This window comes from Rhinopithecus bieti, unplaced genomic scaffold, assembly GCF_001698545.2.
Source record: "Rhinopithecus bieti isolate Rb0 unplaced genomic scaffold, ASM169854v2 scaffold_1710, whole genome shotgun sequence".
In the NCBI taxonomy this organism is placed as follows: Eukaryota; Metazoa; Chordata; class Mammalia; order Primates; family Cercopithecidae; genus Rhinopithecus; species Rhinopithecus bieti.
The window spans coordinates 647,335-667,045 of record NW_016803559.1 but is presented as its reverse complement, the minus strand read 5'-3'; the positions used below and the strand labels follow the sequence as shown (position 1 = coordinate 667,045).

The 19,711-nt window shown below is 39.3% G+C and overlaps 1 protein-coding gene across 4 annotated transcripts in view; it reads right to left on the bottom strand.

Annotated features, from left to right (window-relative positions):
• Positions 1 to 19,711, bottom strand: part of AKAP7 (A-kinase anchoring protein 7) — a 155,076-nt gene that overhangs the window by 21,591 nt on the left and 113,774 nt on the right. Inside the window, exons 1-2 of one of the 4 annotated variants that reach the window (XM_017888616.1) lie at positions 16,387 to 16,842; positions 13,888 to 13,956 (exon numbers count right to left, since the gene is read on the bottom strand). The exons of 2 other annotated variants lie outside the window; for them this stretch is intronic. In XM_017888616.1, coding sequence (XP_017744105.1) covers positions 13,888 to 13,956; positions 16,387 to 16,435 — 118 coding nt within the window. In that variant the 5' untranslated portion in view covers positions 16,436 to 16,842. Of the gene's footprint in view, positions 1 to 13,887; positions 13,957 to 16,386; positions 16,843 to 19,711 lie in introns of those variants that run through there. One more of the 4 variants, XM_017888625.1, reaches the window with a different exon arrangement.

Genomic DNA, 19,711 nt, shown 5'->3' with positions numbered 1-19,711 from the left:
AAAAAAAAAAAAAAAAAAAAAAAAAAAAAACCCTGAAGCTTGGTGACTTCATAAATTTATTGCTTTAGCTTCATGAGGAATGGCTGAAGAAAGTAATTTAGGATATTTCTTTTCTCAGTGGCCTACGATTATCAATTTACAAGAAGCTCCAAAAGTATTCAGACAAAACTAAATTGTTTTAAAGTTCTCTTTGGTGATGTCTACTGTTCATTAAAGTTCTTTGAATATGTAAATTCTTACTGTAGGAAGTGAAACTAGCATTGAAACTTGTTGAGTAACAGTACACTGATGACATGTAAATATAAATTAATTTGACCCATCAGTTGACATTGCTTCTCAAGCTCTTGATCTCCACATGTGCACGAACTGCTCCCAGGCAAAGGAATTTCAGTTATCTGTGGGGAACAAGTGCAGGTGTACCAGGGTGGACTAAGAACAGTCACTAGCGTGCTGGACTTCCCCCACAGGCCACCCTAAAGGCAAAATTAATTTCTGTGGGGAAAGTAGGGAACCTACATGATGATTAGAAGGAGGAGGTCAGAGACAATCCCAGTCTTGTCCTCTACAATGTCCCACTGTTCCTTCCAGAAGAGTAAGCCAGAGTTGGCCCCACTGCAGCTGCTGAGGGTCTCTTCCCAGGATCTCTGGAGGTGAAAGGCTGTGTTCTTTCACCACCAGCTGCTTCCAAGACCTAGTGCCCTGCCCATTAAGCCCCCAAACTCTGCACACTTGTATTTTCCAACACGTATTATTTCTTTACTTAGTTGTGACAATTATATGTATGGATCCTTTTAGTAATAATGAACCTATGTCATACTACGCATCTATTATGTGCCTGGGTTTTTCCCCCACACACTGAAGTCAAAAAGCTTTCTATTGTCACTCCTTGACAAACAAGAGTCAGAGAAGCCATGAGACTCGCCCAAGTCTACAAAACTAAAAACTGACAAAGTGAAATGTAGACCTATGTGGCTCCACAACATCACACTTTTGCCATTATAAACCATAATGCTGTTCCACATCTGACAAAAGGAACTGTATTTCTATGATACCTTCTGTAATTTTTTTGTTCTAAAATGAGACTGCTAATCAGAAACTATTTACAGCGCTTTCTCTTGAGTTATAGGGTCAGGATTACCTGGGCTGGAATCCTAGCTCCCCAATTCCCTGCTCAGTATCCCCGTGAAAGTTGCTCAGCCCTTCTATGGCCCACTTTATTTGTAAGCCAGGGAAAACAGTTCTATACCACAGGGCTGCTGTGAAAATTAAGTAAGAAAATAATACAAAGCCGCCTGAAATCCCAGCACTTTGGGGAGCCAAGGCAGGCAGATCACCTGAGGTCAGGAGTTTGAGATCAGGTTGGCCAACATGGCGAAACCCCATCTCTACTAAAAATACAAAAATTAGCTGGGTGTGTTGGCACATGCCTGTAATCCCAGTTACTCGGGAGGCTGAGGCATGAGAATCGCTTGAACCCGGGGGGCAGAAGTTGCAGCGAGCCGACATTGCGCCACTGCACTCCATCCTGGGCAACAGAGCGAGACTCTGTCTCAAAAAAAGAAAGAAAGAAAGAAAATAATACACAGCACTTAGCATCATGTGTGGCCTATAGTAGAGCAATCAATAAAATGAGCTATTAATATGGCTTAGATGTTGGTCCCCTCCAAACCTCATATTGGAATATAGTCCCCAGTGTTGAAGGTGGGGCCTGATGGGGGGTATCTGGGTCATAAGGCAGATCTCTCATAAATGGCCTGGTGCTGTCCTCATGATAATGAGTGAGTTCACACCCTAAGTTCACGTGAGATCTGGTTGTTTAAGAATGTGGCACTTCTCCCTAGTCTCTCTCTTGTTCCTGCTCTTGCCATATGATGGGCCGGCTCCCACTTCACCTTCTGCCATGAGTAAAAGCTTCCTGAGGCCCTCACCAGAAGCAGATGCTAGCACCATGTTTCCTGTTCAGAGTGTAGAACTGTGAGCCAGTGAAAACTCTTTTCTTTATAAATTACCCAGTCTCGGGTATTCCTTGATGGCAACACAAAAATGGCCTAACATAGCTATTATTATCACCATTTTGATTTAAATGAAAGCGACACTGTGACCCTCTTTCAAGTTAGAAGGTTATAAGACTATTTATTTATGATCTTCCTGATAAACATCTCTGTAAGCAAACATAATATGGGAAAGTTACCCACTTCATACAATATATTTATTGAAACAATGTTGAAATAACTGTAAACAATAATTGTATGCACTGTTCTATACAGCTAACATTTATGTTCTTTTGCTACTAAATGATATTACATGATAGGAAAAGAGAAGAGCTACTCCTAGTTATGCTTGCAAAAGGCTTCCAGCAGACATAAAAACAGACCACAGCAGAAATAGTGTGATACATATGGTTTTGTTTCTAGATGCACCAATCAAGCTCAGTTTATATGCAACTTTCCAAGTACTATCTACCTGAGAACACGTGTTAAGCACTTGTGGTAAACGTCACAATCATCCACGGTCTCAGCTTTGCTCTCACCTTCCTCATACAATCAATATATACTTTCAGTCACAGGGCTGCTTTCCATCCAGTCATTCCTTTTTGGTTAAATCCCCAAAAGATTGGATAGAATTAATGGCATAAAAAATAGAGCCAAAGATACACTCTGAGTAAAAATCAGGACCCAAAGGAAACATAAATTATAACAGCAAGTAAAGAACAGGGGGAAATACAAATCACGAGGTGCAAATCCCCACAGCCAAGTTTTTGGGTTCTGAGCTTCTCAAAATTCAGAGTGAAATGGGATGCATGGTGGTTCTCATTGCTAAGAGCCCAAAGCACACACCACAGTAGCTTAGGATCAGAGTGGCTACTCCACTGCTGCCCCACTCCAGGGCTCTAGGCCACATCCACTTTACAACAGTCTGACCCAAATCCCTTCCTTACCTACCCTCCACCCTTCTCTTATAAGAGTATCCACTGCACCTGTCCCCTTGGTCACTGCTCCTCTCACATTCTCTGGCGCCAGTAGGGCTGTTGATCCAGAGCTACCACAGGTCCATATGATGCTCTGCATGGGAGTGACCCTTCCGGCCGGGCACGGTGGCTCAAGCCTGTAATCCCAGCACTTTGGGAGGCCGAGGCGGGCGGATCACGAGGTCAGGAGATCGAGACCATCCTGGCTAACACGGTGAAACCCCGTCTCTACTAAAAAATACAAAAAAACTAGCCGGGCGAGGTGGCAGCGCCTGTAGTCCCAGCTACTCAGGAGGCTGACGTAGGAGAATGGCGTGAACCTGGGAGACGGAGCTTGCAGTGAGCCGAGATCTGGCCACCACACTCCAGCCTGGGCGACAAAGCGAGACTCCATCTCAAAAAAAAAAAAAAAAAAAAAAGAAGTGACCCTTCCTTAAGACACTTCATTTCCATCCTCTGGGGAATTTTCACAACAGCAGCTTTCGTTTGTATAGAAAGGCACTTTACACCATAACACACAAATTACAATGTCTTCAATGTGTATACTGCCTCACGGATTGTGCAGTTTACAACCTGTACCTTTACTCAGATTTTATGTATGGGAATGAGGAGAGGGAAACTCATTCTCCTTGAATGTCAAGCAGTAACAGTGTTCTCCAGAAATGCTGGAAGTCATATCCCCATCACTAGTAAAGCCGGAGAGAGTGAGGACACAGAAGCTTCTGGAAGCCAGAGCCCAACCAGCAAGGGAACCTAAGAGGCTGAGAACAGAAGCTGAAAGAAGAGACAGAGAGGTAGTGTCCATAAGTTGGTCTCAAGGCTGATCTCTACTCCTTTCATGTTGTTTGCATAGGTGAGCCATTAAAATTTCCCTTCTAATAAAAACCAGAACAGATTTGCCTTGATGTATGACACTTCCGGGCATCTATCCTCTCACTGCTTTGGCTCTACTACCCTTAGTCTGTGTCTGCTGACTAGTTCTCAGATTCGTCTAAGAATTCCTCAGACTTCAGAATATTCCAGCCACTGCTTTGGCCTCCTGACATCTGAGCCTTTGATCCCCTTTAAACCTGAAGCCGTGAGAGCACAGCTTATTACTCTCAAATGCTAATCTCCACCTGGCTGCAGGTTTAACTCCAACCTAATTTGCTAACCTCTCCCTATATCATAGATTGACACTGGACATCATTAATATGGACTGAGAGAATTGGCTTAGCAAAATATAAAAATACTATAACATTGCAGAACATGTGGTTAACAAACTTAGAAAGAAGAAATTATTTTTAAAGAATGTTCAAAACTATTGAAAGATTAGTTTTAAATGATTTGTTCTTTTAAGTTTGTTGAATTGATCCAGGTGAGAGTTTTCCTTGGAAACGTCTTATTAACAACTTGAATTATTGTAATATATCTTTCTTTAAAAATTATTTATTTTGAAGTGGTCATATGTTTACATACTTTGTAAAAAATTATGGAATCTTATTGTGAAAAATACATCATCTTAAAATATGGTTACTGTTTTTTGTCCCAAAAGAAGAACATTGGCATAAACAAAATGCTTACCTTGGAACAATGGGGAAAAAAGATATTGCCAAAATGTAGACAACAACGATGTGCCAGTTATTAAACCACTACCTCTCAGCTCCAAGCCCACCCTTCCTTACTCAGGTTTATGATAACAGAGGTGGGACTCAGCTCACTTATTTCTCCTTTGCCAGCTGGATCTGCTAAGTTCTGCCAAGAGGGGGAGCCAGAGAGAAACTGGACAGCTGCGCAAAGGGAACAGGATCTTGCCCTTTGCTATTTATTACTCTCATCAGGGTTGCCCCAACAACTGGTTCCAATAGCAGATGGCTCTAGTTTTCATCTTTTCCCTCACTCCTGGTATCAGCCTCATTGCATTCCCTGAGAGACAACAGCAAAGTTGGCCAATATCCCTTCCTCAAAAGCCAGAAGCCCAGCTTTGACGGTCCCTATTCTGTGTTCCTGGGGCACCCTCCTTGCAGACAGTAACCTCTCCTCAAAGGTCTGAGTCTCGGCTGTGTGGGGGTCCTTCACATAAGTTAACCCAGCCTAAAAGTTATTATCTTTTCCCTCAGTATTGCCTTTCCACCCTTTATTCCTCCAAAACTTCCTTAACTAATTCCCTACATCAAATTCTCTCTGTTAAAACAACTGGTGTAGTTTGTTTTCTTGGTTACATTCCAAATGATACAAACTACTTCTTTATTTCCCCCCACAATGTTTTATTTACAGAGGACTAAGACATGAACAACAGAGGCAAAGAGTACAAAGGAATAGCTATGAGCTTGAAGTTTTTCAGAAAAAAATGCATATTTCATGAACTTGATTCTCCATAAAACAATTTATGTCTTTTAATATTCAAATTTAACAGTTTTACTATATATTTTTAGGCTCTGTAAAATCTGTAAATGTGATTTTACATTGGAGGTTGAGTAGGTTAAGTACAGACAGTACTGGGTATATAACAGCATCTCAATGAATTTTAATGTTAAATTTACCAAACTAATTTTAGAGAAAATTTATTTAAAATAAACTTAAATTTGGACAAAATAGTTTCATAAAAATTTTATTTATAAAGACAATAATACAATAGACATTACACCTTAGTTTACTATCTCTAGGATTCATTGGTACCAACCACCAGCTGTTACCACCATTAGTTCAATAATTGGTATTTTATGTGGTGCATAAGTGTTACAACAATGTATTTGAGCCCAAACTTGTATGTTATACTTCTATCTTAAAGCATATTTGTTGGTCTTAAAGTCATTAATTTAAAATAATCTTTTTTTTTTTTTTTTTTTTTTTTTTTTTTTTTTTTTTTTTTTTTTTTGAGGAAACAGAGCTTTCACTGTTGTTGCCCAGGCTGCAGTGCAAATGGTGGCATACGCAATCTCGGCTCACCGCAACCTTCCACCTCCTGGGTTTCAAGCAATTCTCCTGCCTCAGCCTGCTGAGTAGCTGCGATTACAGGCATGTGCCACCAGGCCTGGCTAACTTTGTATGTTTAGTAGAGAAGGGGTTTCTCCATGTTGGTCAGGCTGGTCTCGAACTCCCAACCTCAGGTTATCTGCCCGCCTTGGCCTCCCAAAGTGCTGGGATTACAGTCGGGAGCCACCGTGCTGGGCCATTAAAATATTCATTTAATAGTGACTATAAATTAAGGAAAATAAAAAGGTAGATATTTTTTCATTAAAATTTTGGTGTTCTAAGTAAAATTAACAAGTGGAATCTAATTCAACTAAAAAGCTTCTGCACAGCAAAATAAACTATCATCATAGTGAACAGACAATCTAAAGAATGGGAGGAAATTTTTGCAATCTATCCATCTGACCAAGGGCTAATATCCAGAATCTACAAGGAACTTAAACAAATTTACAAGAAAAAAACAAACAGTCCCATTAAAAAGTAGACAAAAGACATGAACAAAAGAAGACATTTGTGCAGCCAACAAACACATGAAAAACAGCTCAGCATCATTGATCATTAGAGAAACGCAAACCAAAACCACAGTGAGATACCATCTAATACCAGTTAGGATGGCGATTATTAAAATGTCAAGAAATAACAGATGCTGGTGAGGCTTGGAGGAATAGGAACACTTTTACACTGTTGGTGGAAATGTAAATTAGTTCAACCACTCCGGGAGACAGTGTGGAGATTCCTCAAAGACCCAGAACCAGAAATACCATTTGACCCAGCAATCCCATTACTGCGTATATGCCCACTAAAATATAAATTATTCTATTATAATGATACATGCACACATATGTTTATTGCAGCACTATTCACAATAGCAAAGACATAGAATCAACCCAAATGCCCATCAATGATAGACAAAAGAAAATGTGGTACATATACACCATGGAATACTATGCAGCCTTAAAAAGGAACAAGATCATGGCCTTTGCAGGGACATGGATGGATATGGAAGCCACTATCCTCAGCAAACTAACACAGGAACAGAAAAAAAAAAAAAAAACAACCACCACATGTTCTCACTTACAAGTAGGAGCTGAACAATGAGAGCACATGGACATAGGGAGGGGAATAGCACACACTGGGGCCTGTTGGGGGGATGAGGGCAAGAGAGTACCCGGATAAATAGCTAATGCATGCAAGGCTTAACACCTGGGTGATGGGTTGATGGGTGAAGCAAACCACCACGGCACACGTTTACCTACGTAACAAACCTGCACACCTGCACAGGCATCCCAGAACTTAAAATTAAATTAAAAACAAATTTTGGTCTTCCATTTAAATTGGTGACTTAAAATAGTTTGAAAATTCTGCCTTAAAAATCTTCTCTCACGCAATTTATTATGAACTATTAATACAAAATTTGATTATGATAACTTCTCTATTTTACGATCCCATTTCAGTATTTTCACTGTTTAAAACAAGATTTATTGCAAACATAATTAGAATACTACTGGGCTTAATGTATCTTTACACTGGCTTCTAAGGCCACCAAATGAAAATGTGTTAAACTAACACCCACTGTCCTAATTCTGCTCCCCTAGAGCCATGCAAAACAACTCTTCTTTTGCTTCCACATTAAAGAGCCCTCTAAATGTTTTAAGACCACTAATTCTTCTGCCTTCTCTCCTCCCAGCTAAGCTGCCTGAGTCCTGCAGCCTTCCTCTTGTGATGTGGTTTCCAGGCTCGTCACCATCCTGGTCTCCCTCAGGACACCCTCCAGCTGGCCAGTACTCTAAACAAGGTCTGACTACAATAGCCCTAGATAGAAAGTCTGAGATTAACAAGTCATCTGCTTTCCAGTTTATCAGCTATCAATCAAATCCTGAAAAGGCTGCATATCACAGCTAACTTTAGCTGAACATTTAAAATGCTTAGAAAGTGTGAATTATATTTTCACTTAAACAGTCAGATATGAGACATCAAACTGAAGCCTGATGTAATTCACAAGGAAAATGCCAACAACAACTACCTGACCTCAAAGTCAGAAAAGAGGCGAGAGAGGGGATCTGAGCCAGGTCATTAAGAGTGAATCACCCTTTCCACCAGATTCCTTCTTCCCTCTCCCATCAGCATTACAAACTAGGTAACTAGGTGAGCTCTGACTCCCTTGGGAATATGAGATCCTAAGTCAATCCACGCCAAGCATCTTGTTCGTATATCACTTTCTCCCTGGCACTACATATATACATAATAGGCTTATTAATATTCTTGATTAAATTCATAAGTTTTGGGGGAAAGTATCTAAATGCAGAAAATTGTAAGCCACAAATATCTTTGATTTAGACTTTAATAAAATTAATATTTGTATTCTAGTTAGCATATAATTTAAGTTAAAGCTACACTTATTCTTTATATTTTCATCATACAGTTCCGCTTTTGTCTATGAAAGATTTATTTTAATAGTTTCAAGGTCTGTTAATTTGTAACTCACATTATGAACGTCAGTCACAGAAGATTTTATTTGCTAAGATGTTTGCTGTAGGAACTGTATGTTCATGTCAAGTTGTAAATCCTGCCTGTGATAGGAGCTTAAGGTAATTTCCAATTTTGGTAGTAATTAACTTACACTCAGTGACTTAGCTGTGGAACTTCCTGGGCACATAAGAGACATGGCTTTGCTTGTTAGACTGAAAGCATCAATCAATATCCTTTATCTTGGCTTTTTATGTTCAAGGCACAATAAACTTTGAGATCTCACAGATTTCTTTTTACAAGGCCATGTAACATTTTAAAGAAAGAATCCAGTAGTAGGAAGCATGTGCTACTCATCATTGTACCTTCCAGAACATCTGGCTCAGAGTTTTCTGAACGATGAGCTCAACAACATTCATTGAAGTGAACCTGCTACTCTTTAACAGCAGCTCTGACTTAAGGCTACATTTCATTGCAACTAAAATGGAACATGAAGAATAAGTCAGAGAGCTCTGGCTTCTTCACTAGGTTTGGTAATATTTGTTTCGGAATATACACTGGGACTTGGCATCTAATAAACTCAGTAAATATAATTTCCCTGCAACAAAAAAGTGTATTAATTGTGTAACCACAGTCACCTTAGAAGTCAGCTTGGCATAACTATGGTTTTATTTCTACTTATACACACTGAGTGTCCCCTAAATCAAGCAAGTGTAAACAAAGAAAAAGTAGAGGATTTATTGCTTCATGTAGTGGAGAAGGTCTTGGGCATGGCTGAACTCAGAGGCTCAAACACTCATCAGGACTCTTCCTTCCCTAGGCTTACTTTCCTCTGTGCTGGCTCCATTCTCAGAATGACTCTTCCTCACTGTACTTGCTCTACAGTACCAAGTACTGTGATCTTAGGATGGCAGCCTTTCTGCTCACAACCCAAAAGGAAGACAGACTCTCTATCAAATCTTAAGGAAGATCATGGTTGACTTTGCTGGGACCACATGTCTCTCCTGGTGCAGGAAGTAAGTCTTCATGATGGACAAGACCCCAAGAAGAGGGGGAAAGAGTTCCCCATAGGAAATGAGGATCAATGCCAGATCAATGCCACAAGTCTACTCGACAATTCAAGGTCTGACATTCTAAGTGCCTTTTTATCTCTACTGCATAAGGTAGAAATAAAAGTATAGTTCTGCCAAGCTGACTTTTTTTTTTTTTTTTTTTTTTTTTGGAGACAAGGTCTGTCTCACTTTGTCACCCAGGCTGGAGTGCAGTGGTGCAGTCATGGCATTTCAGCCTCCCGAGTGGTTGGGACTACAGGTGCACATCATCACACCCAGTTAATTTTCGCCATGTTGCCCAAGCTCAAGCTGACTTCTGACTGTAGCTATGCAATTAACACACTATTCGCTACACAGAAATTTATATTTACTGAGTCTATTATATGCCAAGCACACTGTCAGGAATTTTATAGGCGTTAGCTTATTTAATTTTCACAATAGGTAAATACTGTTTAAGACAAAGGTACAGAAAAAAGCTTAGAGAAGTTAAACGGTAAATGTCAGAACCAAAAGTGCAAACTGAGCCATTTTGTTTCTAGAGCCTCTATTTTTCTACCATATAGAAATTGAGAATTCTGAAACTCTTTTGAGTTGGGCTAAGTCATCATCACTGCTTATTTATTTTATTTTTTATTTCATTATTTTACTATAAATATTTCCCAAGAGCACTTGGGATAATTTGGTCTTATTAAAATGCAAATCCATGGCTGGGTGCAGTGGCTCACACCTATAATCCCAATACTCTGGGAGGCCGAGGTGGGAGGATCGCTTGAGGTCAGGAGTTTGAGACCTGCCTGGGTCATCTCTTAAAATAATAATAATGCTCCAGGAAGGAGCAACAGATATGAAGCTTTCTTTCATTAGCCAAAAGCTTTCAGTATATCAGAGTCCCGCTTCTTCTTTCACGGCCCCCCAGGAAGACGACACGGGACAGACCACATCACAATGCTGAAGGACAGGGCTTCTGGATACAGCTCATGGCAGTCAATGGCTCTACTGGGGGTTGGGAACAAGTCTACGACCTTCCTATTCCTCATAAAAATTATTCAACATTTGATGGTAGAATCCTGCAAACTCTAAAATTAATGTCAGAATAACAAGAAGGAATACAGTTACCACATAGCCTGTGAATTAATAGAAGGAATCAGGAAGGTGAGATACCAATAGTAACTACTAGCATTTGCTCTAATGTTCCTTTACTTGATTTTAGAAACATAAGCTTCCTGATTACAAATTACAAATTATTTAATAAAGGGAAAGTCGAATCTTTAGTGACTATGGTTAAATGTTTGTTTTATCTTGCACACCATTCCTGCTCCACCACAATATTACCCACAGAAATCTTATGCAAAATGTAGTCCCAGGTTACACACAACACCTCTGGCTTCACTGCTTCAGAAAGCGGGCAGCACATACCAAGTTGCCTGGGATCCCAGCCTTCTACCAGCTCTCAGCCCCATGGCACCCCGGAGGACTATAACTGAGAAATCCCCCACACTTCTGGCTTTTAGCAACTTGCCCTCTTAAATGAGACAGGGGAGCATCTATTTTCTACCAGCTGCATTTAACAAGCAGTCTTGAACATAATTCTAGCCTAGTACTTGGCACACAGTAAGCATTAAATAAATTAAGAAGAGGAGAAAGAGAAAGAGGGGAACTCAAAGAGGAAGATGTGGAGGAGGAGGAAGATGTGGAGGAGGAGGAAGAAAAACAATTGCATCACATCTATATCACTCATTCTTTTATTCCCTAGACTCTTAGCTCTAAGGGGCAAATGGGAAAAAATAAATTAAACTTTCAAAACAAGAGTAGTTCAACCCCCACTTCTTAAATCTGAGGAGCTGAAGTCCTGAGCAGCTTGCTCAGACAAGATGTAATAGCAGAGCTGGGTTTCTCACCCAGTTCTCTGTTCTCCCAGGCCTGTGCTCGGTCTACAGTAAGAACTGCATGCCAAGCAATGGGCCGTATGTTTTCAACAGGCAGTGGCAGAACTGGAGTTATACTGTGTCCCCTGTGGGCAAACACATTTTTACCGGCAAGGAAGAAAAATAAAGTGTCACTGTCCTTTGATGGGAGGCTCTCTATCCACATTCCCTGGGGCCCAGAATGTAAAGTCAAAGTGTGAGCCTGTTAAAATGTTTCTCTGGTACGTTCAGTAACCAAAGCTCTTCATGGGTTCCAACATTAACTAGAGTTATTCCATATTCTATCCTCTGATAGACTGATTGACACTGAAGCTCTCTCACACTCACAAGAAATGTGTATCATTTCCTTCATCGACAAGCATTTAGAACATGCCTCCTCTGGGTAAGACACTATGTTAGGGTTTGGTGCTACTAAGAGAGATGTACAATATGTACCCTGAATACGAGGTGTTTGAAATCCATGTGATAAGATAGAGCAGACATATGAAAGGTAACCATGAAGTCAGCATATCTTAGATGCAAATGAGAAGAGCAAAGTATAAGGCTGTAGGATTTCTAGGATGACTTCCAGGTAATTGGAAAATCTAAATATAGATTTCCTTGTGTAAAATTTGATCGCCTTTATGGTAATTATGGTTATATATAAGTACTCACCAGACATTAAATCCACACTGCATACCTCAATTTATGGTTAATGTAGTATCATCAGAAATTATCTCAACATTTGACTCATATTTATAAAATGGTACTATAAATGGTCCCAGTAATTCATCCCTCACAAAAGTCTATACTGACACATATTTCATGTATAAAATTAAAATGTGTCTTATTAAAACACATACTTATTCTAATATTTCATTTTCAGTCATCACAGAATATCAGGGTTAGAAAGAAACTGAGTTGTCAATGCATTCATTCATTAGCAAGTTCATTCTCCCTTTACAACACCCCTAGAAGGTGATGTCCTTATGATATCCCCATCCTATCCTTGAATAATTACAGTGACAAGAGACTGACTAACTCATGAAGTAGGTCAGTTCATCTTTAGCCATTCATCTACTTAACTCTATATAAAAGCAATGTACTTCAAAATGGGAAAATCTGCAATAGGAAAAGAGAAAATAGAATGTTTTCTAATTAGTTACAGAGGTATATACATAGTTATTAAGCTTTCTTGTGAGGTTTGCTTAAGGAGATATATAACCCACAGTGGTCCATATGACTCTGCAATATTGACCCCTGTGGATTATCTGTAATGACATTTCTGTTCATGATGGACATTCCTTTCAGGCAGCTCAATATGAGAAATTAGGTAATTCAAAGAAATCAAATTCTATATAACTAGTCAGCAAAAACTACACTGGAAAATATCTATAGTAATTGTTAATCCTATAATATTTACTGTAATTTGTAATGTTAAGAATGTTCCTGTATAAAAAAAGAAAAGTTCTAATCTTCCAAGAAATATGAATTTATTGACAGTGTATTCAACTTACTGTGGTGAAAAAAAAAAGTATACAGTTTGGAAAAATGTTTAACTTTCAAGATTTAAACAAAGAGTTGTTTTGTGCTGCACCAATTAATAAATAAGTCATGACAAGCTCTGCTGTATTTCACTATTCAACCCATTGGCAAAATTTCTCACAATCCCACTACTGGGTATCTATCCACAGAAAAGGAAATCAGTGTATCAAAGGAATACCTGCACCCTGATGTTTGCTGCAGCATTATTCACTAGAGCCAAATACGGAATCAACCTAACTTTCCATCAATGGATGAATGGATAATGAAATCATGTGGTATATATTCTATGGAATACGATTCAGCCATAAAAAAAGAATAAAATCCTGTCACTTTCAGCAACATGGATGGAAACGTAGGTCATTATGGGAAGTGAAATAAGCCAGGCACATAAAGGCAAATATTGTATGTTCTCACTCCTACGTTGGAGCCAAAAAAAAAAAAAGTGGATCTCATGGAGATAGAGTAGAATGACGGTTACCGGGGCTGGGAAGTTGTCAGGGAGAAAAATGATGAGAGGTGAATGGGTACAAACACAGATAGAAGGAATCGGTTCTAATGTTTGACAGCACAGTAACGTGACTATGGTTAAATACAATTTATTGTACATTCCAAAATAGCTGGAAGAAAGGAGTTGAAATATTCCTGCCACGAGGAAATGATAAATGTTTGAAGTGATGGATAACCTAATTGCCCTGATTTGATCCTTACACATTGTATGCATGTACCAAAATATCACATGTGCCCCATAAATATGTATATTTATTAGATATCAATTAAAACTGCATAAAATATTTCTGGGTATGCATATAGTTAACTTTCTACAGCTTAGGCTTCTGCATGACTAGTTCATTTTTAAAAATCATCATTTGCTATCAATACACTAAAATGGTAGCACTAATAAATCAATTAAATTAGAATTATTTCTATCTATCACCACCACCAAAGGGCAAAAGCAGGATAAAATAGCAGCAGGAGAGGGGAGGGGTCACTTGACTCTTACCACTTGACCAACTGGGTATGTCCTTGCTGTATCTCTGTAGGACTGCAGAGGACGAGCTTTCCAACTCACCTGTGTTTTGAGAATAACACCCACAAATTTAAACTGTCACCAAAAACTTATCAAATTATCCATAATTTGGGCTCCCTTCAAGGAAGAACATTCCAGGGCCACCGCCTGTTACAGAATTAGAAGGAGTGGGTATTCACATTTTTGTGCTTTGCTTTTAGTATGTGCTCAAGTAGTATGTTGCTCTGAGTAGGCTAACAAGGCTATTAGGTGATGACACAAAGATAAACAAGACCCAGGAGGTTACTGTACAATCCAGCAGCAAGATGAGGAAAAAGGTGGACCCTCCCAAATGTCTATTATGGATTCTTTCACATTAGCAGCACAACTTACAGACTGGATACCCACAGTTTGTGCTAATTTATATGCTCCTTGAGGCATGCTGAACAATAAATTCTCTGCCACTTTTTAAATGTCCCCTTTATAAGTACTGTTAGGTACATATTACCAGAAGGACAGCGGTGCCTGGCACAGAAGCCTCTCTTTAGACCATCCTGTAGCAAAGAAATTAAACACTGCATCAGGAAACAGCTCTACAACGTGCATATGTTTGTGCATGGGGTGTGTGAATGGAGTGTGAAGCAGATTAGGAGGAGAAAAACAGTGAAGTAACCACGAAATCAGACAGAAGAAAGAATAATGGGGAGAAAATGGAGAGGACCCAAGGGGCCATCAGGAGTGAATGGGGTAGGGATGCAAATGCATTTCTTCTAACCACAATTTGCACCTCCAGACTCAGGCTTCACTTCAGATACGATGTTTTATCTTCATTTTTTCTTAAAGTTTGGAACTTGAGACAGTAAACCCCAAAAGCAGTACATATTACTTCCTGTCCATCAATATTAGGAAGCACCGTATGTAAAACAGAAGACTGTTCTCCAATAGTCCCTGATAATGAAGACAGAAAAGAACAAATTCCTTCTGGAGTTGAAACTTCACTTCTTCAGATGGAGCCAAAAGATGCTTACAGACAGGGGAAGAAGAGAAACAGAACAGGAGAGCAGGCACTCCAAGGGAAAACCCTGAGCAGTGGAATAGAAAGTGAAGAGGGTGGGGAAAGAATTCACTATCCCTGCATTGGCCCATGCCGAGGTTTTTCAGAAAGAAGCATTCTCCAAGAAAAAATTCAACCAACCCAAATCTTCAGGAACTACAAATAAATCATTCTGACAAATAACCTGAGAAGTCTTGAGCTGCCAAATGAATGCCAATGCTCTTTGTTAGAAGTGAATGATTTTGTTATAAGGTCATCTCAAGTTGTAAGAGCAGGGTTGTCACATACTGTATGGTATCCTTTCACAAGTAAAATTTAAAGCACAGTTTATTGGCTCCTTGTTAACAATCAAATGCTCCACAGTTTCCAATGTTTGGAGACTTCAGCGTTTATTCCAAAGGATTCCCCAAAGAGTTACTGTAAAAACCATCTTATTTCCCAAGTGAACAGGTATAGCATATGTATTATTTTTTTAAACAGTCCCTGGCTAGTTTCCTGAAGAACAAGCAGCAGGAAATATAAACCAGATGTAGATCTTTCAGCATTTGAACCAGATATTATGAAATTCCATGGACCTATTTAAATTAGAATCAAGCACTGATATGACACAAATGTGGCTGAAAATTTAGCAAGTATGACTGGAAACATTATATTGAAAAGGAAGTAAAAATTCCCTATTTCGGGGCAACTAGGGTAAGGCAAACTCTATTCGGCATACTAATTAAAATGCTAGTATTCCATTTAACAAAGCTAAAATGTAAGTGAATACACATAAGCCAGTGAAGAACAAAATGCAGTGCAAATGTCACCACTTTAAGTTCTCTTCTCTGGGCATAAGCAGCTGTGGAATTCAACATTCATGTGGGCAGGTTCAATGGGGTTTCTGCTAGAAGCAAAGCGGCATCACTTGTTTAGAGTGGTCTCATAGGCACACTTGAATCCCTTCCAGGAAGAACAAAGCAGGGGACACATGAAAATATCTGCAAGTGTCTAATATGTGTCATTTTAGAACCAGCTTTACCTCTCTATCTGTTACTGTTGAGCATTGCTCTGAAAATACGCCAGTTTCAGATAAGAAAAATGAAGTCTGGCTTGTACAGTATATCAAATTGAATGCAGTGATTTAAAGAAACTCAAAACTAAACTCTGACTCTAACGTAGTGTGATAAAAATGAGCTGGGAGAATACCAACAGAGGAGAATCAGAAATGAGTTTTCAGTATTTTGTATTTTTAACACAGCCCATCTACTGAGTTGCAGTACTTTTACAGTTAATTTGTAACTACACACCTACCAGTCCCTTTCAGAAACACACATTAAAAATCATAGCTGATTAGTCTGCTATCTTTCCTATTAAAAAAAGAGCAAAACTACCCCTAGAAGACAACCACACAAAATAGTAAAGCACTTAGGATTCTGCACAGTACAAATCCCACTTACTGATTTTTCCTTCATCTCTTGAGAAAGGAAAGCAGCAAAGCTGGCCCATGGCACTGGTCCTGTCTGTCTTTCCTGGTGTTCTTCTCCGTGAGGACCCCAAATAGAAACTGCAGTTTATAGCACAGTCTGTGAGCACACCCTGCCTTTTTCACTCCACAGAGCAGCACAGGCAGCTTGAAAAGCCAACGCACACGCCGCAGGGGGAGAGAAAAGAGAAGGGAACTTGCTGCCGTGAGCAAAAAAGGCTCCACCTCCAGTCCTCCAGCCTAATGCAACTGCTCTGGGACTGGCATTCAGAGAGGGAAGTGGCTATACACTCCCTAATTCTCACAAAACTGTGAGTGCCCAGCCGTAGGTCAGTGCCATGTGTGCTGTCTGGCTATCTGCATGTCTTTAAGAATGATAGCCGAGAAAAACCACAATGAGTCCTTTCTCCTACAGACAACTGCAGTAATTGCACATGAAAATTCAAACCCGAAAAAAAAAAAAAAAAACATATTTTCTGTCTGCTACTTAAAGAGGAAGAGCTTTCTTTTATCCACAAGAGATTGTTGTTTATGAATAGAAAACCCAGCAGAGCAGAACACTGGAACCACAACTTGTATGAAGTACCATTAACTACCTAGCAAACTGCATGAACAATAGAAATGACAGGCTAAGCGTGGGGAAAGAGGCTATCAACTGTTATCTGTACGGTATGGCGTATCTTTTAAGTTCCTGCTTTCTGAGATACTGCCTTATTCCCCTACTAAAGCAGTAATCAATACTATGAATTTTGAAATTATACCATTAAATATGTCAACAGCCTACAAAATTACTCAAATATAGATGCATCACTGACAAAAACATAAAAGATTAGGGCATCTTTCTGAATGAAGCCACAAGGTGACTGAGCAAATTCAGGGGCAGGAGAACAACTAATTTTAAGACAGGCTAGATTTTGAACGTTATTCCATGAAATAACAGATTTCATATAATTGTTCAAAATCTGTTATCTTATAGAGAGAATAGCCTTAGTTTATGACACTCTAGGAAAGAAAAATTGCCCATAGTGACAGAAATTCCACCCCAATTTTTTCTTGCTACTCTATTTACTAGCTAGGCACACCTATTTCCCATGGATTAGAAGGAGAGGGAACATGATGATGCTAAACACCTCAAGTGGTTCTGAACATAGTCCACCTACTTTCATACTCATCCAAGCAAAAAGAGCCTGCAGCATGGAAAAATGAAAATTGTCACTTTTACAAATTATATTTGTTGTATTTTAGAAAAAAAAAACACTGAAGATGTTGACAAACACTAGTATCTGTTTTCAATGCTTTTTTTTCTGAAAGATAGAATTTTGATAATTTTGATGCAAATATCAAAGAGTATTTGAGAGTGTCATCAAGGAACACAGTTGTTTCTATATGTCACAGGTACATTAATATGCACTGTGACTTCCAAATTAGAAATACTGTGAAGATCTATGGAATAAAAAGCAAAGATCTGACTGATTAAATTAAACTGGCAGGTCTATCCACATAATTAAAATTAATGTTTAGAGATTTACATGTCTTTAAATTGCTTTCGCTTTTTCAGACTATTTAAAATGTAAATATGCCTATTTTACCTTGATTTAAAGAGGACACTCTATTCTATCATACAATGAACATTACAATTTTAAGTAAAATTCCACTTTTATAACCAGTTGTGTTTCTTCACAGCTTAGTGACTTATAAACAGCAACTTTAAACTCTTCCATTATTCCTCCAAATTCACCAACACATGAGTGAATATAGATGTATGTTTTAAAATATAAAATGATTTTGTATATAAATGTAAAATAGTCCTAAAAGCAATAATATAAACCTTATTAAGATTACAAAGCAAATAAATGGCCTGTAACCCTAAAAATGGTAACATCAGAACCTAGAGCAAAGATTGAACACTGGAGAGGTGACACAAAATGAGGTTCTTCCCAGCCTTACGACGGCCACTAGCCAGCTAGGAAACACCAGACAAGCCCTTGGTCTCCTCTGGACCTCTGTTTCTTCATCCAAAAATAAGGCAGTAGGAATATTAGGATCCTCTGTAGTCCTAGCATTATATGATTTTGTGATCAAAATAACAAAGGAAATAGCCTAACAACCAGTGAACAATTATCCTAAACATTACTTTTTGTGTTCATTGAAGACGTATTTGCAGGGAACGTTCTTCACTGAGGAAAGTAACTCCTGGCATTTCCCAATCACCAGCATCAGTATAGTGATAAAACCTTTAGAGTCTGGAAACCATGGGTTTGAATCCCAGATGTCAGGTATTAACAGTTATGAAACTCATGTCTCCTTGTCGGAGTTTTGATATCTTTATCTGTAAATCAGGTAAGTTCATTATAAAGCTTTTAATTTGCGTTGCAAAATATTATTTGAGGGGGAGGGTAAGAAGAGAACAGATTGTCTAATGGCTGTATTTATATGCACCTCAGTCTTTCTAGCACCAGGTAGCAATCTTGCCTCCTCCACTTCCAATTTTATGCCCTACTAGCAGCCATCTTGAGTTAATACTTACATATCTGGTCTCCAAACAAAAAGGTCCTTTACTTAAACTCAGAGCCCAGGAGGACAATGTTCGTGCAATAAATCCTACCAACTTAACTTTATTATTAATTATTCCCTGTTGGCACTGCTTCTGAAAATGTGCAATTAAGAATAGGTACAGGCACCATGGCTCATACCTATAATGCCAGCACGTTGGGAGGCCAAGGCGAGAGAAGCAGTTGAGGCCAGGAGTGCAAGACCAGCCTGGGTAACACAGTGAGACCCCATCTCTACAAAAAAATTTAAAAAATTAGCTGGGCATAGTGGCACATGCCTTAGTCCTAGCTACTCAGAAGGCTGAGGGAGGAGGATTGCTTGAGCCCAGGAGTTCAAGGTTATGGTGAGCTATGATCATACCACTGTACTCCAGCCTGAGTGCAGGAGTGACCAAGTGCGACCCTGACTCTATTAAAAAAAAAAAAAGAAATATGGCCAGGCACGGTGGCTCACACCTACCATCCAGCACTTTGGGAGGCCGAGGTGGGTGGCTCACGAGGTGAGGAATTCAAGACCAGCCTGTCTAACATAGTGAAACCCTGCCTCTATTAAAAATACAAAAATTAACCAGGCATGGTGGCGCACACCTGTAGTCCCAGTGACTCGGGAGGCTGAGGCAGAAGAATCACTTGAACCTGGGAGGTGGAGGTTGCAGTGAGCTGAGATCACGCCACTGCACTGCAGCCTGGGTGACAGAGCAATACTCCATCTCAGGGCGGGGGGAAAAAGAAATATATATATATATA